At 36.0% G+C, this 20,115-nt stretch overlaps 2 protein-coding genes across 8 annotated transcripts; both read right to left on the bottom strand.

Annotated features, from left to right (window-relative positions):
* Positions 1 to 4,757: 4,757 nt before the first annotated feature.
* LOC104891690 (ATP synthase gamma chain, chloroplastic) lies at positions 4,758 to 7,052 on the bottom strand. Its single transcript, XM_057393870.1, has 2 exons — positions 5,576 to 7,052; positions 4,758 to 5,478 (listed from the first exon to the last, which is right to left on the bottom strand). Exon 1 carries the CDS (start codon positions 6,725 to 6,727, stop codon positions 5,600 to 5,602), a length of 1,128 nt encoding a protein of 375 aa, XP_057249853.1. The 5' UTR covers positions 6,728 to 7,052; the 3' UTR covers positions 4,758 to 5,478; positions 5,576 to 5,599.
* Positions 7,053 to 11,012: 3,960 nt separating this feature from the next.
* On the bottom strand, positions 11,013 to 19,806 carry LOC104891691 (hypothetical protein). Of its 7 annotated transcripts, none has more exons than XM_048642613.2 (9): positions 19,540 to 19,806; positions 18,667 to 18,723; positions 18,359 to 18,411; positions 16,357 to 16,408; positions 14,529 to 14,594; positions 14,392 to 14,451; positions 12,524 to 12,587; positions 11,649 to 11,705; positions 11,013 to 11,507 (listed from the first exon to the last, which is right to left on the bottom strand). In XM_048642613.2, exons 1-9 carry the CDS (start codon positions 19,649 to 19,651, stop codon positions 11,444 to 11,446), a joined length of 585 nt encoding a protein of 194 aa, XP_048498570.1. In that variant the 5' UTR covers positions 19,652 to 19,806; the 3' UTR covers positions 11,013 to 11,443. The 7 variants fall into 7 exon arrangements, with proteins under 7 accessions (XP_048498570.1, XP_048498571.1, XP_010675725.2 ...); XM_048642614.2 differs by having other exon boundaries at positions 14,395 to 14,451; XM_010677423.4 differs by having other exon boundaries at positions 12,545 to 12,587; positions 14,395 to 14,451; positions 19,540 to 19,805.
* Positions 19,807 to 20,115: the final 309 nt, after the last annotated feature.

The following is a 20,115-nucleotide window of genomic DNA, read 5'->3' as shown; positions in this document are numbered from 1 at the left end:
TGTAATTTCTACAAAATGAAAAATATAGTCAAGTGGGATCTTGTTAGATTCGTCTCGTGACGTACTTTCATAAAATGTAATTTTTATAATTTTTACTTCTTTGTAATTGTAGATATTTGTGGTTAACATAACGTCTCGACATGCGTATAAGTAAATTATTTGTTGCATCTATTTCGAAACGGATGAAGTACCTTTTCAGGGTGAGGTAGAAAAGTATTAATGTTATCTTTGTAATTAAGTAGAACATTATTAATAACTTGGTTCTATATTGAGTTGTTATATACGATTTTATATGAGTTTGAGATTTTGATTTTTCAATTTGCAAGAACATAAATATATAATTGTAATATTATAAAAGTTTTTCATCATATAAGTTGCAAAAAAAATTATACTAAGGGCCTAATCCTAAGATTAGAACAGGGCCTTCAAAATGTTTAAGACGGCCCTGCTTGCACACCAACATATGAGATGGGATGACACGTGTCACGTGGTGACGACATACAATGCTTGCCCATACGTTTTAATTATATAGTACATAAATATAGAAATAGGTATAGATTAATTGATATAATCGCATTTACCAATACAATATACTAAAAGTTAATGCATCAATGTCCAAAGACTTCTATTATTTTTCATCTAATTGTCAACCCTAAAGAAATGGCTCGACAAAATTTGCAACTTTCTTCATAATGTTTAGTATAATCAACACAACCAACTTTTCATCAATAACCTAATTGGTTCATGTAAAGAAGTTCTGACAATATTTTTGAATTAATATTTTCATAATCTAAAAATGAAAAAATTATTTGAAAAAATACAATATTTAAATATTAAGACGGTCTATTAAACCGTCAGATTAAATTTCTCATGACTTAAAACTATTTTGTATAACTTTTTAACCATCTATACAAATATATTAAAAGGCGTGCATAAATAAGAAATTGTGTCACGTGGCGCTCTTCCTAGGGAGTTTTAGTTCATGCAATCCATATACAATACATTTTTTTTAGAAATTGTGTAGTATAGGGTTTGATCCCGGGACCTCAAGTACATATACTAAAGTCTTAAACCACTAGACTAAATTGTATTTAGTATTATTATCATAAAGTATTATATTAATAAATGAAATTATTTTTTATCCAGAGCATAACCCGGACTTAATAACTAGTTGTATTCTAGAAGGACATAAGCAATGGTTACAGCATGCAAAAGGGTGTCATTGCTGATTTCATGTTCCAAATTGCTTCTCTATTTTATTCTAAAGGGCCACATATTAAGTTGATAATGAAAGTCGAAAGACCAACTCCACAACCACAGTCCACAAATCACAAAGAGAACTTTTGTGCATAAAGGCAACTTTAGAGGAATACAATAGTCAACCAAACAATAAAAATGGGGTCAGTTGAAGTCGGACTAGGTGGGGGTGCATGTGCTAAGATCCGATGGCATGAAGGTGCCCCTTGACCCTCCCTAAAAAGGTCTGTTAATAACAGTTTTCAAATATATTTTTGAGTTTCTAAATAGCGCTCTATTTTTTCTTATTAACCCCTTCTATACATACTTTTTATGTATTTATACTCATATACATTTTCTCACTCTTTCTCATTCTCATACTTCCTCACTCTCACACTCTCTCATCATCCAAATTCTCCAACCACTTATCCGACCAATTTTTCAGTCACTCTCTCTCTCTCTCATCACACATTGAAGGAGGTTGAATGGCATCATCACGCCACGACTCCTCCGACAACCTTTCCGTTTACATTACGTGCAACTTTTCCGACCACATTATTGCATTATATATGAATGAAATTTTATAATTCATTAACAAAAAAAGGGACTATAATGTCTTGAAAATGTCAAAAAATGGTCATGTACCTAAACTAGGCGCCCGAACCTGTGGTCAGGCGCCTGACCACAGGTACATGCGCCTAAATTAGGTGCATGTACTCGTGGTCAGACGCCTAACCACATGTTCGGGCGCTTAATTTAGACGTTTGTACATATGGGTGGGCGCCTGGACACTTTTTCGACATTAAAATCGGTCAAAATAGGGATTGAAATGAAGAATGATTACACTAAACCTCATCTTGCTAAGTTTTTTTTGAAGCGCCAGCTTCAAGACATTATGTCGGTTTTATTAAAAAAAAAAAAAGTTAATTACATTAGTGTTTTCCTGTAATATAACGAGATGGTAAAAAAAAACTTGAAGTCGTCAGAAAATGTGAACTTGTCGGACCTCTATTGAAAACTTGTAGTTCTTCAATGGAGGAAATGAAAAGGATGAGAGAGAGAGATAGATGAGAGGGAATGGAAGAGGTGAGGAAGAATGGAGAGGGATGGAAGGAGAATGAGTGAGGGAATGGAGGGGAAGAGAAGGAAAGACCCTCATATTTTTATACGAAAATACAGGACCTTAATAGCAAAAAAAAAAAAAAATAGAGCGTCATTTAGCAAAACCCAATACATTTCCCTCAACTAGGTTTATACTTTATAGTTTATACATATACCTCCTTCATTTTTTAACGGGGTAATTTTACTATCTAAAGATGATTTTTCAATTGAAGTACTTCGTTTCGCGGTAGCTCCAATAAACAATAAACATAGTACTTCTCTAGGGTCCCCACTCTTAGCTCGGTAGCTCCCAAGAGATCAAAGAGTTCAGACAACAATCATAGTACCTTGATAATATTTTTAAAAAAAAACAAAAAAAAAAACACTAAGCAATAGAAAGCCAGTTGAAATTTGCCTCTTTTCTGGAAGGGATGAGCACATGAAAGTTGAAAGTTTTGTGTTTCTAGAGTGCATCTGCAGTTAGCATACATAAGCTACCAAAGGAAAAGAGATTAGAGAAGACTTAATAATCATCAAGGATGAAAGAAATGTATCCCTGCACTCACTCTCAGTCTCTCAGACAAAATAAAGATCTATTAAAAACGCAAGTGACCTGATCACCATAAGCCAAAGTATAATGTTGAATGCTATGCAACTCAATGAGGATAGCCAGAATATTCATCGCAACTGTGACTTGTGACTTTGTGAGTTGTGACTCAGTTTGGCCTGATATCCTCAAAAATTGTAGCGAATAGCTCGGCAACTAATTTTTCAACGTGTAAGGTACATAACAATGTAACATATTCTCTAAATACTCTCTCGAAAAAAAAAAACATATACTTTCTCTGTTTCACAATAAGTGAAACATAAAGAAAGTAGGGAGTTATCAAAGAATATAAAAAGAAAGTTGGGACCATAATAAAATAGAATGGTGAAACAAACAAAAGTTGTGATCCCCTCTTGCTTTGTGGTGGCATATTTGTAATAAGAGTGAACTCTTTTTTTTACCATTTAGAGCTTGGTTGCACTCATAGTGACTATTTCAAATAGAGATGGCCAACAGTGCGGGACAATCCAGCCCAGCCCACCTCGTGGGCCGAGCCCGCAAAAAGTCCGATCCAGCTCAGCTCGAATCGTGAAATTGGTGGGTGGGTCGTGGGCCAGACTTCTTGAGTCCAGTCCACTAAAGCCCGCTACTAAAACCGCCTAGCCCGAACTACGAAACCGGTCCAGGCTGACCCATGAAAAGGACCAGCTCAGTCCAAGTAAATTTTGAACCAAACTATGTATATTTTAATCAAGTTGTATATATTTTAATCAAATTGTATATATTTTAATCAAATTGCATATATCATAATTCAATCAAATTTTATAATAATGAAATTATTCATTAATATTAATAATTGTATATATTTTAATTCATTTTAAAGAATTTATGTAACAATAATGAATAATTTTAATGATTAAATAATTTTGAAAAAAAAAATTCTCATGTCGGCACGCCAACCTGGTGCAGCCCACTAGACCCACGAACCGCCAGAACCGCTTCCCGAACCGTGAAAACCGGTAACAGGCCGTTGTGGGCCAAGATTTTTCAGCCCGCGGACCAGCCCACCCTACCCATGAATTTCACGATTCGGTCCTGGACCGTGAAATTTCAACCCAGCCCACCATGGCCCATGGTCCGGCCCACCCAACCCGCACCAGTGGCAATCACTAATTTCAGATAAGGGAAGTATTTCACTTATTGTGAAACGGAGGTATACAAGAGAAAACTTGACTTTTTGATGCTTTTCAATGAATTATAGGCAGTAACAGTTAAATATTTAGCCTCACCCAGTACCTGTCTTGTCAAAAAAAAAAAAAAAGGAACCCAATACCTGTAACTCCATATTCTATGATACAACAGGCTACAAGCTATCTAGATATAGATCATCAAGAAGTCAACACAAAGTACTCATGTAACCAAGAAATATACATGCTCAGTATTCTTTCTGATCATTCATGAGGTGGATCTTTTTTCTGCATCTGTTATACTCCAATCCGACTTCGCTAAAAAAAATAAGTTCATTTGAGGCCATCCAAAACAATTAGACATAGTGTGCATTTACGAGTGAGAATAGGGGTCGATGAAAGACTCAGTCTACTATCACATATAGTATATAATATATACACATTATATAATCTGCTACAACGAGTATAGACTATAGCAAATGATGATCAAAAACAAATTTTACTCGAACTCATAGGGAAGAAAATCGATTTATGGATGGAATCAAATATGCAGCATTTACAGACAAAAGTATTCGGTTATAATCAATATATTTCTAATCTTTATAATGAAACACATGTCATTAAAATGATTCCATGACTGTGTAGGGCATGTCAAGAATAATAAACAAGGAGTATATTGTACAAGATCCTGACAATGGTTGCTCAGAATTGCAAAAACAAAATCATCAAGAACTGCAAGGAATCAAGTATATACTATCTTCAGCAAGCCAAGGGAAAGGAAGAAAGGCTATGAATATATAGGAGACTCAATTATCATACTGACTACAAAGCATAAATGAGCGAGAAAGTTATAAGGTTCCCTTAGTCACAGACTCACAGGCAATATTCACTCTTAAGGAGGAGATAGTGGGTGTAAAGACGAGTGGAGAACAAAGAAACAGAAATGACGACAGCATGTAACAATGTCGAATTACACAGCAGCCACACACAGCAAATTTTCTGTCAGTGTCGAGGGGACTATGGCTATCGCCAGGTACAAGCATACTCCATGCTAATTACGTAGTGAAAAATTAGTCCTGTCATTCTCTTGGTTGAGCGGATTAGCTGATCGCTCTCGTTCATCAGAAGTACTAGAAACTTTTTGAGCATTAGGCTTATGATATAAATTATAACCTACTCTGAAGTTTTATCTAGAAAGCCTATGTATCAAGGGAAGTTAATGTGTCAAAAACAATATACCCCCATACATGTTCACACACTTGATGAGCAAGAGAGAACAATATAATGGAAGAGCGCTTCTGATCACGACACAGATGGTATTGTGGTATCTATCAGTTACAAGTTTTACAACTTACAAGAGCTTGTCGCGGAACTTATCAGGAATACTATCGCAGAGTCTATCCAAGTCTATCCTTCAAAACCAGCAGGCACATCAATCAAGGATGGAAAACTTATATAAACTCAACAATCGAAAGAAGTAAGAAAGTTGGAGCAACAAACTTGCCAGTTCAAAGTGGAGAATCCCAAGCTAATCAAATGGTATAAGAGCTTCAGCTCCAGCAACAATCTCCAAAAGCTCTTCAGTAATCTTCGACTGCCTTTCTCTATTATAAGCAATAGATAACGTCTTTTTCAACTCCGCAGCATTATCAGTTGCATTGCTCATCGCATTCATCCTCGATGCAAGCTCACTTGCCAATGACTCTTGCAATGCTCTCAGTATCTGGCTGTTAAGATATAGAGGCATCATAGCATCAATAATCTGAACTGGGTCTTGCTCAAAATCCAAAAGAGGCTGCACTTCTTGCTTCTTTTTCTCAGCTTTATGTCTTTCAACAGCTAATTTTCCTTCCTTAGTTGTCAACCTAAAGAACTCATCTTCCAATGCATCAACACTATTCCCATAAGCATCAACGACCTTCCCCTTTGGCGAAAGAGGAAGCAAGGTATGAATCACAGGATCAGACCTAATCAATGACACAAACTTTGTATACAATAGCTCAACCTTATCAACCTCTTCACTCACAAATAGAGAAAAAACATCATCAGCAATCGTCTGCGCCTCTTTCGTAGTTGGAAATCCTTCCCCCTCCACAAATCGATCCACAGACACATAAGGCACCCGCCTCGAAAAATAAGCATTGCCCTTCTTACCAACACTTATGATAGTATAACCTAACCCAAGTTTTTGCAATTCTAGTATCCTAGATTCAGCCTTCCTAATAACTGCATTGTTAAACCCACCACAAAGCCCTCGTTCGCCAGTAATTACAACAAGGGCAACTTTATTAACAGTCCTAACACTAGCTAAAGGAACATCTACATCTTCTAATTGAAGGCTTTCATTGATATTGTATAACATATCAGCTAAAGCCTCAGCAAATGGTCTGCCATTTATAACAGCTTCCTGAGCTCTCCTAACTTTAGCAGCAGACACAAGTTTCATGGCTTCTGCAATTTTCTGGGTGTTCTTTACAGTATTAATTCTTTCTTTAATCTTTCGAATAGTACAATTAATTTGAAATCGAGAAGTGGGTTTTGATAAACTGGGTGATTGATGAAGTGGGTTGAATTTTGTTTCAAAAGAAACTGAGGATTTAGGGTCAATTGAAGGATTTGATGGTACCCGAAATATGGGATTCGAAGAGAAAGACATAATCTTTGTAAAATTGAAAGACAAAATTCAAGCAAGTGATTGACAAAGTGAATGCGCTGAAATAGTGTTAATGTGCTATAATATAATGTAAACTTGAGTATTATTGTAGAGAAATTGGGTAGCATACCAGGAGAGCAAATAGTAGGAATTCTCTTGTCGAGATTGCAGGAGAAATTGAAGCAGTTAATTTGGACTTTGAAGTTTGGAGTGAAGGATTAAGGAAGATGTTGGACAAAGATGGAACAAAAAGCTAGGGTGGAACTGGAACGAAGACGGTGAAAATGGAGTAACAACAGGGTAGTTTTTGTATGGCTGATTTACGGCATGTAACATATACTCCCTCTATCCCATAATATAGTGCTCGTTTCTTTTTTACACGGTCTCCAAGTTATGCAGCTACTACCTATTATGGCAAGTTGGCAACTTCATGGTTTCCGGTCATGCTCCACTCTGTCTAAGACTCCAATGACAAATATAACCATACCTATCATTCCAGATTTTATAATTACTGGTCACTTGACAAAACTTTACATAATATTGTTCGCAAAACATGGTCACAACCCGTTAGGGGTTCACGTTTTTTTCCATATCCAACATAAACTAAGTCGCATAAAGGAACACCTCAAACAATGGTCTAAAGTTACATATGGTCAAACCAATAACAAGCTCATCCATAATGATGACAAAATCAAAGAAATAGAACAAAGAATTTGGGATCAACCTTTTGATCTTATCTTTCAACAACACCTTTCCCGTTTAATTATTCAAAGAGAAAAACTAATGCTCCTTTTGGTTACCGCAAGGAGGCCGCAACTCTAAATTCTTTCATAACAAAATGAAAAAGTAAATCTCCAGCTCTTCTATCTATAGACTTCACTTAGATACAGAAATCTGGATTGATTCACCAGCAGATCTTAAAATGTTGCTTCACAACGCCTTCAAAGAAGATTTCGCTTTTCAAACACAAATCGTAATATACCTCAACTTCGTTAAACCTATCGTCTCTCAAGACGATATTACAACACTTAATACACCCTATTCTATTGAAGAAATCAAAACAGTCTTCTTTGAAATGAACCCTCACAAAGCTCCCGGCTCTAATGACGACTTTGGCACCCATTTCTTCCAAGCTTATTGGCCCTATATTGAAAATGATATATGCTTAACAATCCAAGGTTTTTTCTACCATGGGAGGCTTCCTCCCTCTTTGAACCATACAATTATAACCCTTATTCCTAAGAAACCAAACCCGGAAACTCCCAACCACTATCACCCGATTAGTCTTATTAACACTCTCTACAAAGCTATCTTAAAGCTTCTCGTCCGAAGATTATGTCCTACCCTTAAAACCAATATAAGCCCATTGCAAAACGCTTTCTCTCCTAATTGATCCATCCATGATAACATTTTCATTGTTCAAGAAATTGTCAATATTTTTCAAAAATCTTCATCCAAGGTTGGCTGGTGTGCACTCAAACTTAATGTGGAGAAAGCGTATGACCGCATGGGATGAGATTTTCTTTGGCAGTGTTCTAGTTCCTTAAGTTTCACAAATCAAATGGATCCAAGAATGTGTTACCAATGTATCATACTCAGTAAAATCTAATGGTGAAACTACTAAATGGTTCAAACCGCAAGAAGACCTTATTAAGGCAGGGGGACCCGCTATCCCCCTACCTCTTTATTATTTGTATGGATGTCCTCATCCAAAAGCTTACAATCGAAAATGCCAAGCCAAACTCAAGATTAGACATAAAGTTGTGCCTCAGAGGTACTAGATACCATGCCTAATGCTCACTGATGATAGCTTTGTCATTTGCAAAGCCACATCCTCGGCTTGTAACAAGCTCAAATCAATCCTTGACGACTTATGTGCTCTATCTGGCCAACTTGTCAATTTCCACAAATCATCGCTAGTGCTGTCTTGCAAGGTTCCCAACTCTAAGAAAGCATCGATTGCTATCCAGTTTAATATGACCTCCCATGGCCACTTAGTTATCTAGGAATCCATTTCTCGTCCTTCCACCACCTAAAAACAGACTTTCTTCACATCTTAAAAAAAAACAGCAAAACCGCATCCAACATTGGTAAGTAGGATTCCTGTCAAAAGTAGGACGACTTACTCTCATCCAATCTAATCTTGAAGCTCTTCCGGCCTATTCCTGCTCATCTGCTCTCTTATATTTTTCTTCCCTTCTAATTGTTATATTCTAGTGCCAATATTGGTGGTGGTAACTCCTTATTGATTATGGTTGGGAATTGCATTCAGAGAGAGTACTAAGTATATCTATTGAAATATGTTTATTTGTTGTAGATCCTTAACCATGTCTGTCAGGCAAGTTAATAGAGTAGGAAGTTATCATAACCTAATTGTATTGACTGATAAAGGTTATGAGTCTGATAGTGAGAGCTACATCAGTTTAGACCTTGTTATGCGTTGTGTCTTGAAAATAAGCATCCCTAATAGTGTTGATGAAGTAATTCAAGAGTTTGATCGTACTAGAGCGCGAACCTGAAAGGACATCTATAGTGTTACTTGGAGACCTTATTTGAGCGATGTGAGTGATAGCTTCAAAGCATATTTGATGGAAAACACACTTTTATTCGCCTCTCTCCAGTACCGCAAGTCCCCTATTGTTGGGTTTTCAATGAGCTTGTGCGATGCGATCATTTGAGACACTCCAACGAAAGCAAGTGACCAAATGTCTCCCATTTCCAATCATTACCTTATTTCCACATGTCCTCAACACGTGCATCCTAGATGCCCAACAATGATCCCAAAATACCGTATGCTTCCTATGTCAATATCAATCAGGGAACCTTGTTGCAACCAGTGAGCATTTTTCGTTATTCCTTGCCAAACATTTGACATGCTTGAGGTGGGCTTAAACATATCAATATCACAACTACCCTTGCAATATTTGTGACGTAGTACACGAGACCAGAGTGAGTTCGATTCTGGTAGCACACGCTCCTTGCTTGGTCAAGAAAGCTGAATATATTTGATGTTTTGATCTTATACCCAGCCTCCATATTCACGAGGCTGTTGTATAGTATCCCACGATAACAAGTGTATGTATCTTACGGTGTGACTCATCACCCCCCATATAAATCGTCTTGTTCTTCTATCTATATCATCACACACCGTGCGAGGAAACTTTCGTTGTTTGCATGGAATAGTTAGCTAGGGTGGTTATAGTAGCCTTTGCAAGAGTGATTCTTTTCGCAAGGGATGAGTGTTTAGACTTCCACCCTGAGAGTCTCCTATCTATCTTTTTACAAAGATGACTAAAAGTGTTGCGAGTTACACAACTAGTTAATGTTGGCATACCTAAATAAGTACCCAGATCATCAATCATGTCCATTTGCATTGTGGCACAAATTTCTTCTCTTTGTTGCATTGGAACGTTTTTGAGAAAATTACATCCTAGATTTGGGGGAAGGTCACCTTTTGGCATGAAGCTGCACAAAATCTCTAGAGACGTTCACCTATTATCACAACTTGATCACAAGAAGCTTCCACAAATAACATTATATCATCTGCAAAAAATAGGTTAGAATGAGAGGGCCTCCACGGCTATCTTGGATAGGTTTCCAAGCATTTTCAATGACTGCTTCTTCAATGATGTGATTTAGTCTTTCCATGCATAACACAAAAAAGTATGACGAGAGCAGGTCCCCTGTCGAACCCCTATAGATGGCTTAAAGGCTTTAGTTTGTTGACCATTCCAAAGTAGTCTCATAGAAGAGGAAGAAACACATTCCATTATGACTTCCACCATGATCATGGGAAAATTCATCTCATGTAACGTTTCATGAATAAAGGACCATTTTAAACAATCATACACCTTCTCGAAGTCGATTTTAATGGCCAACCTTTCGAGCCTTGTTTTCGCCTCATTGTATGAAGTACTTCTTGCACTATCACAATGTTATCTGTAATTTGACGACCCGAAATAAAACTGGCCTGAGAAACAGAAGTGACACGTGGTAGAATTGGTTTATTCTATTGACAATCGCATTGGTAATAATCTTATACACCACATTGCATAAACTTATGGGCCTGAATTCAAAAGGATATTTTGGTTTATCAACCTTAGGAATGAGGACTAAAAAAAGTCTCATTGATGGACTCAGGGAGCTCTATACCTTCCAGGGCTTCAAGAACAAGTATGATATCGGTGGGACTCATCACAACTGAATCTTAATTCAAATACATACATACACAAACGCCAGGAGATAAATCTCTTACCTGTGTAGCTAGTAAACTACCCATATACGTACATACACAATAACACAAATGTCCTTCAACTATTGTGACCCATGAGCAGTTTGATATTTTGTGAAAAAATTGCATTGCAAACTAAAGCATACAGAGTCACCTGAAATACAATTATGTAAATGCTAAGAATTAAGACAACAAATGGTATGTTTTATAATGCTCGTACAAGTTACAAGGGCGAAACATGTAAATGGAGAGGACACTAAAAAAGAACCTGTGTTTTCTAATGTCTTGAGCCCTTTCATGGTTGCACCCCACTCAAAACATATAGATATGCAAGCAGCATTTGAAAGAACGTGAGGCACCCGGAAGAGAAATGAGGGGCAAAAGAAAAACTCAAACTGAGTATACGAATGAAGAACGGATCCATCCACTCCATCAATTATGAGCTGAATATTACAGTTCGACAATCAGGAGATTCAGAAATTTGACCACTATGATGGTGGCTGCCAAGTTCCAGGTTTATAAGAAGAGCCTGATCCTGTTGGCTCAGTAGTCCTGAATATTACACCACCAAACAGACAACCAGTGGTTAATTATGTGCCTGAATAATCTATCTTTTCCTCTAATTCTCAAGTGATCAGTATCAAGCTATCAGTAGCCAGTAGTTTATAGAACAAGGTTAAGTTACCAACTAACCGGGGTTCAGGTCTTTCCTGAGGTGAGACTGAGTTGTTTTTTTCTGTTTCACCTTCACTGCAAAATCACAAACAGGGTCGACTAAGATCATAGTGTTTGGATGGACCAAAATAGTTAGCTTATGACATAAATCAGCAAATCACAACACTGAAATGAGTAGGCATCCCAACACACGCACCATTAAGTGGTACGCAGAACTAGTCATAGATGACATGAAATTAATCCTGACAGCTAGAACAAAAAAATAGTAGAACAGATTATCAAAATTGCAACTTTTGACTATTGAGAGTTTACGATCAAGATCACATAGTAAAACCACTACAAGAGGTGTAGTTGCTTTAGAGTTTAGCCATTGAAGGGAAAGGAGGAAGGGAAATACATTAAACAGGAGACTCTTCTACCGGTTCACTTTGAATACATCTGTTCAAAATGATAGAGCCGTAAGAAATAGAACTTGAACTTGGAAAAAAAGACCTCCAACGCTCATTAAAAAAACTAAAAAAGAGAAGGATATAAAAAAGAGAGACAGAGAGAACATGGAAGAAAGATTATAAAACTAAACAACAAAAGTTAAGAGTAATAATATACTGATGTTGCATTAACACAATACTCCATAACTCTTAAGAAGCAATGTCAGAAGAAGGAACATTGAAAGAGCAACTTTTGCAATTTGTCAGAAGACATCTGCCTTGAAACTTAGATTAGCCTTTTATTTAAATGAAGCAGCAGAAGATCGGAATTCCAATTCCAGCTAGATTTCATGCATTAACATAAATTTAAAGCTATCTCAAAAGAGCAAAATAATGTAGAGTAGAGTAGCTTGCCGGAATAAATCTTCATTTCTTACTTAATTTAAAAACTTATTTCAAACTCACATACAAGTTTCGCCTACCCACCTCAAACTGTCAGCACCTTCTGATGCGGGCTGAGCTTCAGATTCTGTAAAAAAGACATTTATAAAGTCTATTAAGAATTATCCAATCCCTCACGATAAATGTTAGATTTCAAGATAACATGTTTCTTATGTATGCAATTGATGATATATGAAATGAAGCAATGGTTACCATAAGAATGATAGGAGTAGACTTTGTTCATCACATGAAAACTCCTCACCTTAAATTCATTGACCTCTATCTCCGTTTATTTTAGTTGTAAATCAAATTTGGTAGCCTTTATCTGAACTTATATTTCCTGAATCTAATTCTTTTTAGGTGAAAAGAACAAAGTTCTAAACTCGCATACCATAGCAACATAGGGTTATAATGCACTTAGATCACAAGAGCTCCGTTATGGTCACTTGTATGCCAATTTCAAATTAGATTTTCCAACCAGAAGAGCTCAGTTATGGTCCAGTGTGTGCCAATTTCAAATTAGATTTTCCAACATTTCGAAAGGTAAAACCTATCACAAGTCCCCAACAGTTCTACTCAGCCCATCATAGGAGGCTTCAACTAACAACTAACACAAAATTCTGTTGGAGTTTCTCTGCATTTAGCATCGGCAAATAGTCAAAATCTGTAACCAGTGGGTTAAGGCTTGATGACCACTTGACTAACACCATAAGTACCACAAAGTTAGAATATCAAAAGAAGCTCTAAAATAATAAGGCTTTACTTGCTTCTTATTTATTTGCATTCAAAATAACAGTCCTAAACTAAAGGCATAAAGTCCAGCTATAGTGACAATAAGCAAATTGATATAAGTAATAGTCACTCTGTTTTTTAATAGATTTTTCATTTTACACTTCCCAATGCATAACTTTGACCATTAGTATCTCTAATTATCAATCAATAAAAGATTATAAAAAATGATATTTTAAAAATATATGTCGAGACAAATTCAGCATATCCTATATGCTAACACTGGTTTTTATAAATCTGTAAAAAAGTATGGTCAAAGTAGAGTATGTGAATATTGCAGAAGTCAAAGTGGAGCATCTATGTAAAAAGCAAAGGGAGTACATTTCATGCCCAAGAATCATCTAACCATTGAACACAAATAACTCAAAGAAATAGATTTGAATATCAAGTTAAATACAGTGGAAAGAGAGCAATGTGTTTCAATTTGTAGCATGACCCAAAGAGATTAAGAAAGGGGAGAAGAAATTTTGTTGAGAATCAGAGAAGTCATAAAACGGTAACCAGCAGGACTAGATACAACATAAGATGCTGAGTTGCTGCAGCCTGAATGTGAAAATTAAGATAATATAATGGCCATGCGGTTACAGGACAGAGATCCATGGGAGAGCAGAAGAAGCCAACATTTAGTTTCTAAATTTTGGGATTTAGAGAAGACCCTTTTTTCCTTGGAGGGGATCAGAAGAAGATGATTGTAATAACTAATAAATGCACAGACTTTAGAGTAGATTCTGGAGAGAGCTTGCTGAATCAAGCTCAAAACTCGGGGCTTATATTTGCAATTTGGACTCCTTAGATCTTTGGAAATGTAAGACCTAATTCCTTCAGAGTTAATGAAAATAAATACTTCCTCAATTCCAGATTAGTTGCAACATGAAGTGCATATGAAGAGGAGAGAGTGAGAGAAATAAAAAAGGGACCCATGTAATGAAGAGAGATAAAGAGAACTCATTACCAAATAAAGTAATGTTGCAAACTTCGTAAAGAAAAGGCCACACCTAAATTGTTAAGAAGGAAGTATACATCATATGTTTCGCCGGGGATGGGGGAAGGGGCCTACCACCAGAGTGGCAGAAACATTTTACTTATTAGAGGAGCCCACTTACCACCTTCTGATCTCTGTACTTGCCACACGAAGCTCTGCAAATCTGGACCTCCAACTTTACCTGCATCAAGTCATCAACCAAACATCAATTACATCCCACCATTACGAAATTGACAGTAGGCTGCTTCTGCTACTTACCAGTTATCTTGGCATGGGCGTTACTGCCTTGAATAGCTCTTCTTTCTTCCTCCTCTTTCTTTAGACCTTTATGATGAGAAAAACATGTTGCAGAAATTCTGAGCAATAACGCATATTGCAATAGTGTAACAGGACAGGATCTTGATGTCAAACAAGCACGAGAAAAAATGGCCATAAAGAAGAAAAACTAAACGAACAAGGCATAGAGCGGGAGTCTATTAGACAAGTTATCTTTACAGATATAACCCCGAATCCATTAACCTTTTTTATGGGCACCTATATCACCAACACACTTGCATGATTAGAAGACTATATAAATACATCATACCAAGGAATAATAATAGACTTCTATCAGAAAAAACAAAATTCTGCAACTTCATCTAATATATTACAATCATTCATGTATAGTTTGCCACCAATTCCGAGTTGAAAAGGTGCAGTTGAAGTTGTAGCCATAATAAAAACTGATATGTGTATGGAAGATTGGAAGATGAACTGCATAGCAGGTAATTCTCTATTTTTACACGTAAGTTATAATATAAACGTTCAAGGAATATCATTAGCTTGATGCTGGAGTTGAGTTTAGTTTTAAACAAGTTATAAAAGAAAAAAAGACAATAACCTCTCATGGATAGAAATACTTTTTCTCGGAGAATCAAAAATTCAAAGTACACAACACTGGTAAGGTTTCAAGTATATATTAGTAAGAATAAGAGAGCTTCAATAAAAGGGAAAAGAGCTTTTAACCAAAACATACTTCTAAAAGATACAAGGGTCAAAGACGTACTATGCATGATAGTATAGTAAGAATACCCTTATCGCACCTTAGGGTACACAACTCTTCCATGATGATCAAGCAATCGGTAATAAGAGAAACCAAGCCTGTAGAACTAGGAAGGAATAAAAGGGGGAGGGGGGGGAGAAAATAAAGCTAGAGGAAATCAAGAGTCGAAACAAAAGCCAACCGGGAAAAAAATGAATGAAAAACTTTCCCCACTGCCTATAAGGAAGCTCGTGCAGTGATGCAGTTACATAAAGTCCAAGTTCATTAGGGCCTTAGTCTAAAACATGACCTTCAGATTATTTTTACAAGTAGTAGGTTCGATCTTTAACGTTGCAAAGCAAAGTTGGCAGATATGAAGGATTTCACGCATTGAAGTCTTTGACATGATATGGAAACCTTCCCAGGAAGCTGCCAAGTTTTCTTTTGAACAGAGAGATGAGAATGAAGAGTACGTGTTAAAGATACAACCAAGAAGACTACAAACTTAATAGTAAATCATATACAAGATATTGAATAGGAAAATAAATTGGTATAAAAATGGCAGGTGATCTAATGAGGAGTCCTATAAGAACACACTTCATGATGAAAAACTAATCACCTGAAGGAGTATATAATTCAAGATAGTGCTATACGGGCTATGACCACCACAGACAAGCTCAAGACGTCTACAACCTTATCCTCAAGTACAGTTGAGTCTCCAAAATATATTGTAATTCAAAGGGTTTCCGAAAATATAATCTAACAAGGCTAACCCAATTAAAATATGCCCACATTTAATTTCAATTCAATTTATAGCATTCATTCTAAACATTCAAGTTTTCAGCACCTATTTTCAGTGTAATCAATGACCAAAAAGAAGCAAAATAGAAAACACAAAATGTGGTTACAGAATGCAATATCGCACTTGTTAAGGTTATACCTACTATGAAACACTAAGAACTCCGTAAAAAGCATGACTAATTTTGTACAAACAATCAAATACTCAGCAGATAAGAAAAGAAAGAAAGGCAAAAGGGAAACAACAAAGTAAGAAAAGAAACACACGCTCCACGTTTTGCCTAACAAATTCACGTCTGGCCTCAAGTTCAACCATCTCCTGCAGAATATTCAGCAATGGTATCAAAGAATCATCAAGGAAGCAACACAAGGATTTGCAATAACTAAACATTCAAGAAAGAGATATATTATGTCTTTAAGAATCTAATTTAGAGACAATAAGATGAGGGTTAATGCAAAAGCAAATGCATGTTATGCATCTCAAGGAAGCTGATAGCGTATATATATCAAAAGAAATTCAAGCTCATCTAAAAAACTAGAAAGTTCAGGGGGTTTAGAAACATTAAGCAAAGCTCCAACAATCAGATAATGAAATTAAGAGTGCCTCCTACCAGCAAACCAACGAACCACCAAGCAAAAGCAACAAGTACAATAATAGGTGTGTATGCCTGCACTAGAAGCATATATATACTGCTAGACCACTTGGTATGAAGCACATAGTAATTTCCAATATTAAGCCATTGGACACAAGTTTGCTTTTATTTTTAATAAATTATGCACCAACAAAAATTTTAAAATTCCCTCGTCAATTTCAGCATTCTTTTTTTTCTGTAATAGTAATCTTTCCATCAAAATCAATTTTTCAAGACACAATAACTGTAAAGGTATTAATATGAAGCCAAGAGTTTAAATTCTGCTTAATGGGGTGGCCAAAAACAAAAATATCCATGAGGTCAAGAAAAGACCAGTGTCTTTCCAATACAACGCCTGGCTAGAACTACAAAATATATGTAATATATTAGATGCTCCACGTCCATCACGTTATTCACGGTCCACGTCAACCATAAAATGATCAATAAAACAATTTAGTTACCAATACGGTTGATAGTTCACAGTGAATGTTTTATTTTTTTTAACAGCATAGCTATCATAATCTCCAACAAATTGTATTACAATCAACCACAATCACAGACAAGTATCAGTCAGAACTATGTCACGATCTCCTGTAAACTCCCTCTGTAGTCTATCCCTGACACCAAACGGATTTCATGTTGCTTTCTTCTTCAGTCTTTAAGACACCTTTGACCATTAACAGTATTCATCATGTATGAATAAATATTATAAAATGTTGAGCGTTATGGTTGTATACATTGAGACGAATTCAACAAGATCCCACATAACTATATCTCTGTTTCACATTCTATAAATTAGTGACAATTGGTCAACATTTGTATAGTTTGACTTTGGAAAAAAGCAAATAAGAAATCTTTCACGTGGCGCAAGGAGTAGCATTCTTTTACAGAAATCCATAAACTTGAGGACAATGATAATCAATAGTATCAAACTGTGATGAAGTGACATAACTTGGACTATATTTCGGGAACTGATATTTAACTAAGATGAACTTTGATTGATAATTTCTGGAAAAACAGTAAAATAAGATGATAATTACAAGCTTTCAAGAGGCTTGTTCTCTCAATCTCTCCCATTGAACTCTTAAAAGTTCACCCAAAACACTACTCAAATTTCAACATGCCTTCTCTCTCCATATTCTATTCTATTTATAGAGATATTTCCTCTCTAACTCCCTAACTTATTATTCAAGCTACAATTAAAACTAACTAATTATCAAATACCAAAAGTGTCCCTCTCCCTAGGCTAGTCTATTACACAAACATGCCAGCAAACCAACATACACTGAGTGTGCGAAAACAAAGGTCCTTTTGCAAAGCCACAAACATTTTATGCATACATTAAGTCTGAGAGAAGGATTGCCTTGGAGAAAAAAAAATTGAAATCCTACTGTTAGGCCAGCATTGATGCTCTCTTTGTATATGGATGGAGAGAAATACATGTCTCAATCATTTGATGATATATATATAATAATTGTGTGGGTCTAAAACCGGACATAAAACGCTATAGGGAATAGTAAAGTGACAAAGATCACATGCTTAGAGAGTGTAGATCACTTCGTCTTCATATTTACATATTTTTGGATCAGAAGCCAAACGACTAATATAAAAAGGGTTGGGCAGATGCTCAATTATACCTCAGGAGTTGGAGCTACTTTACGCTGTCCATTAAGCCAACATATCCATTCAACTGCATGAATCATGTAAAACAGCAATCAGTTTGCATGACACAAGAAACAACAGTGTAGAAAATCTGGTCAAGACACTTATTCTCCTATTCACATGACAAGTAATCATGTTAAGCCTGTTAAACAAAAAAACATGCTGCAACTGAGAGCCAGTAATTAAAAAGCTCCAAATTTAACCAACACCTAGAAAGCTCCATCTTGCATACTAGTACAATACTAATTCAAGATTGCTTGATGCTTAGTAAACAGCAAAGTACCTGGAATTGAAGTAGGATCGTCTTCTCCTTTAAATATCACCCACCTCTTCTCTTTCACTATTTATTAACAAAAAGTTAGAGTGCATAATGAGGTAAGCAATATTAAGACTGTAATGTACTCCAAGAAAAAGAAAGAAACAAAAATTAGACTGTAATAGTCTAATAGAAGCAACATTGTGCAAGTGTATGCCTTTCAGATGCTTCATTCCAGTGACCTTTATATGATTTGTGGCTATTGTGCAACCTCAAGAGGCTTATTGCATTTATTTTTCGCCAACTTACATATTTATTTTTTGGTTGCAAATTAGTATACTACAAGTTTCCGTTTACGTGCTAATGAGGCCATAGGAGACGGTTCCAGGTTAGCAACTACTTCAAATTTATCACATTACAAACTTTCCTTTCCCATGCCCTTGGTGTTAGAGAGCGATCAAGCACATTGATGTAGACAGGATTCAAATTGGTACCACCCCCGCGAGACTTTAACAACTAAGCTAAATGACATCCACTGGCATTAGCTTATTAGCTTATTAGCTTATTTGAGATTGTTGTACATTTTTAAGTTGCAAGTTGAATCTTTCTAGATTATCCCCTATACCCAGTTTAATAATAACATGTTTAATCCCCCAACTTCTCCTTACTCACAACTCACAAGTACATCATCATTTAACTAATTTTTTCATAACCCATAATTCATGTGTTCCAAAACATCAATTATATTGTCATTGCATATGGAAACATCAGAAAAGATCAATTTGCATGATAAAAACGCATTCATTAAAACATCAAAGACATCATCATCATATATATGCATCAAAGTAAGTATATGAATTAATAGTCAAATAGAAATAGAGAGAAGAAAAACCCACTTACTGACACCATCAATGACTTCAGTTCGAGCAAAATAACGATTCCCAGCTTTGTCCATGCCCGTCATAGCCCGCTTGCTAAACAATCCCGCAATTTTTGCTATATATTTCGACATCTTAATCTATTTCTCCCTCTTGATTTTTCCCAGATTTAACAATGAAAGTTTGGTATTCAGATTTTGGGACGGGGTTAGAAATTTAGGATTTTGTGAAGCAGTTTTCTGTTTTTGTTTTGTCGAAACTAAGGTTAATGTTGGTAGTTCAACCCAGTTCTTGACTTCTTTCTATCTCGTATCGGTAGGAATTAGGGCATGTTCTCTTCGGCATAAAACAGCTGAATTGAACTGAATTGAATTGAATTGAACTGAATTAAATTGAATTGAATTGAACTGAATTGAATTGTCATCAATTGAACTGAACTGAAATGAATAGTAATATGCGAGAGTAAAATATTGTCAAGAGCCGAAATGAACTGATTTGAACTGAACTGAATTGAACAGAACTGAACTGATCTGAACTGAACTGAATTGAACTGAACTGAAAATAACCTGGAGAGAACAAGCCCTTAGAGTTAAAGAAT

Source organism: Beta vulgaris, chromosome 4, assembly GCF_026745355.1.
Source record: "Beta vulgaris subsp. vulgaris cultivar EL10 chromosome 4, EL10.2, whole genome shotgun sequence".
NCBI lineage: Eukaryota > Viridiplantae > Streptophyta > Magnoliopsida > Caryophyllales > Amaranthaceae > Beta > Beta vulgaris.
Note: the sequence above shows the minus strand (reverse complement) of the source record. Positions and strands in the feature narration are given on the sequence as shown.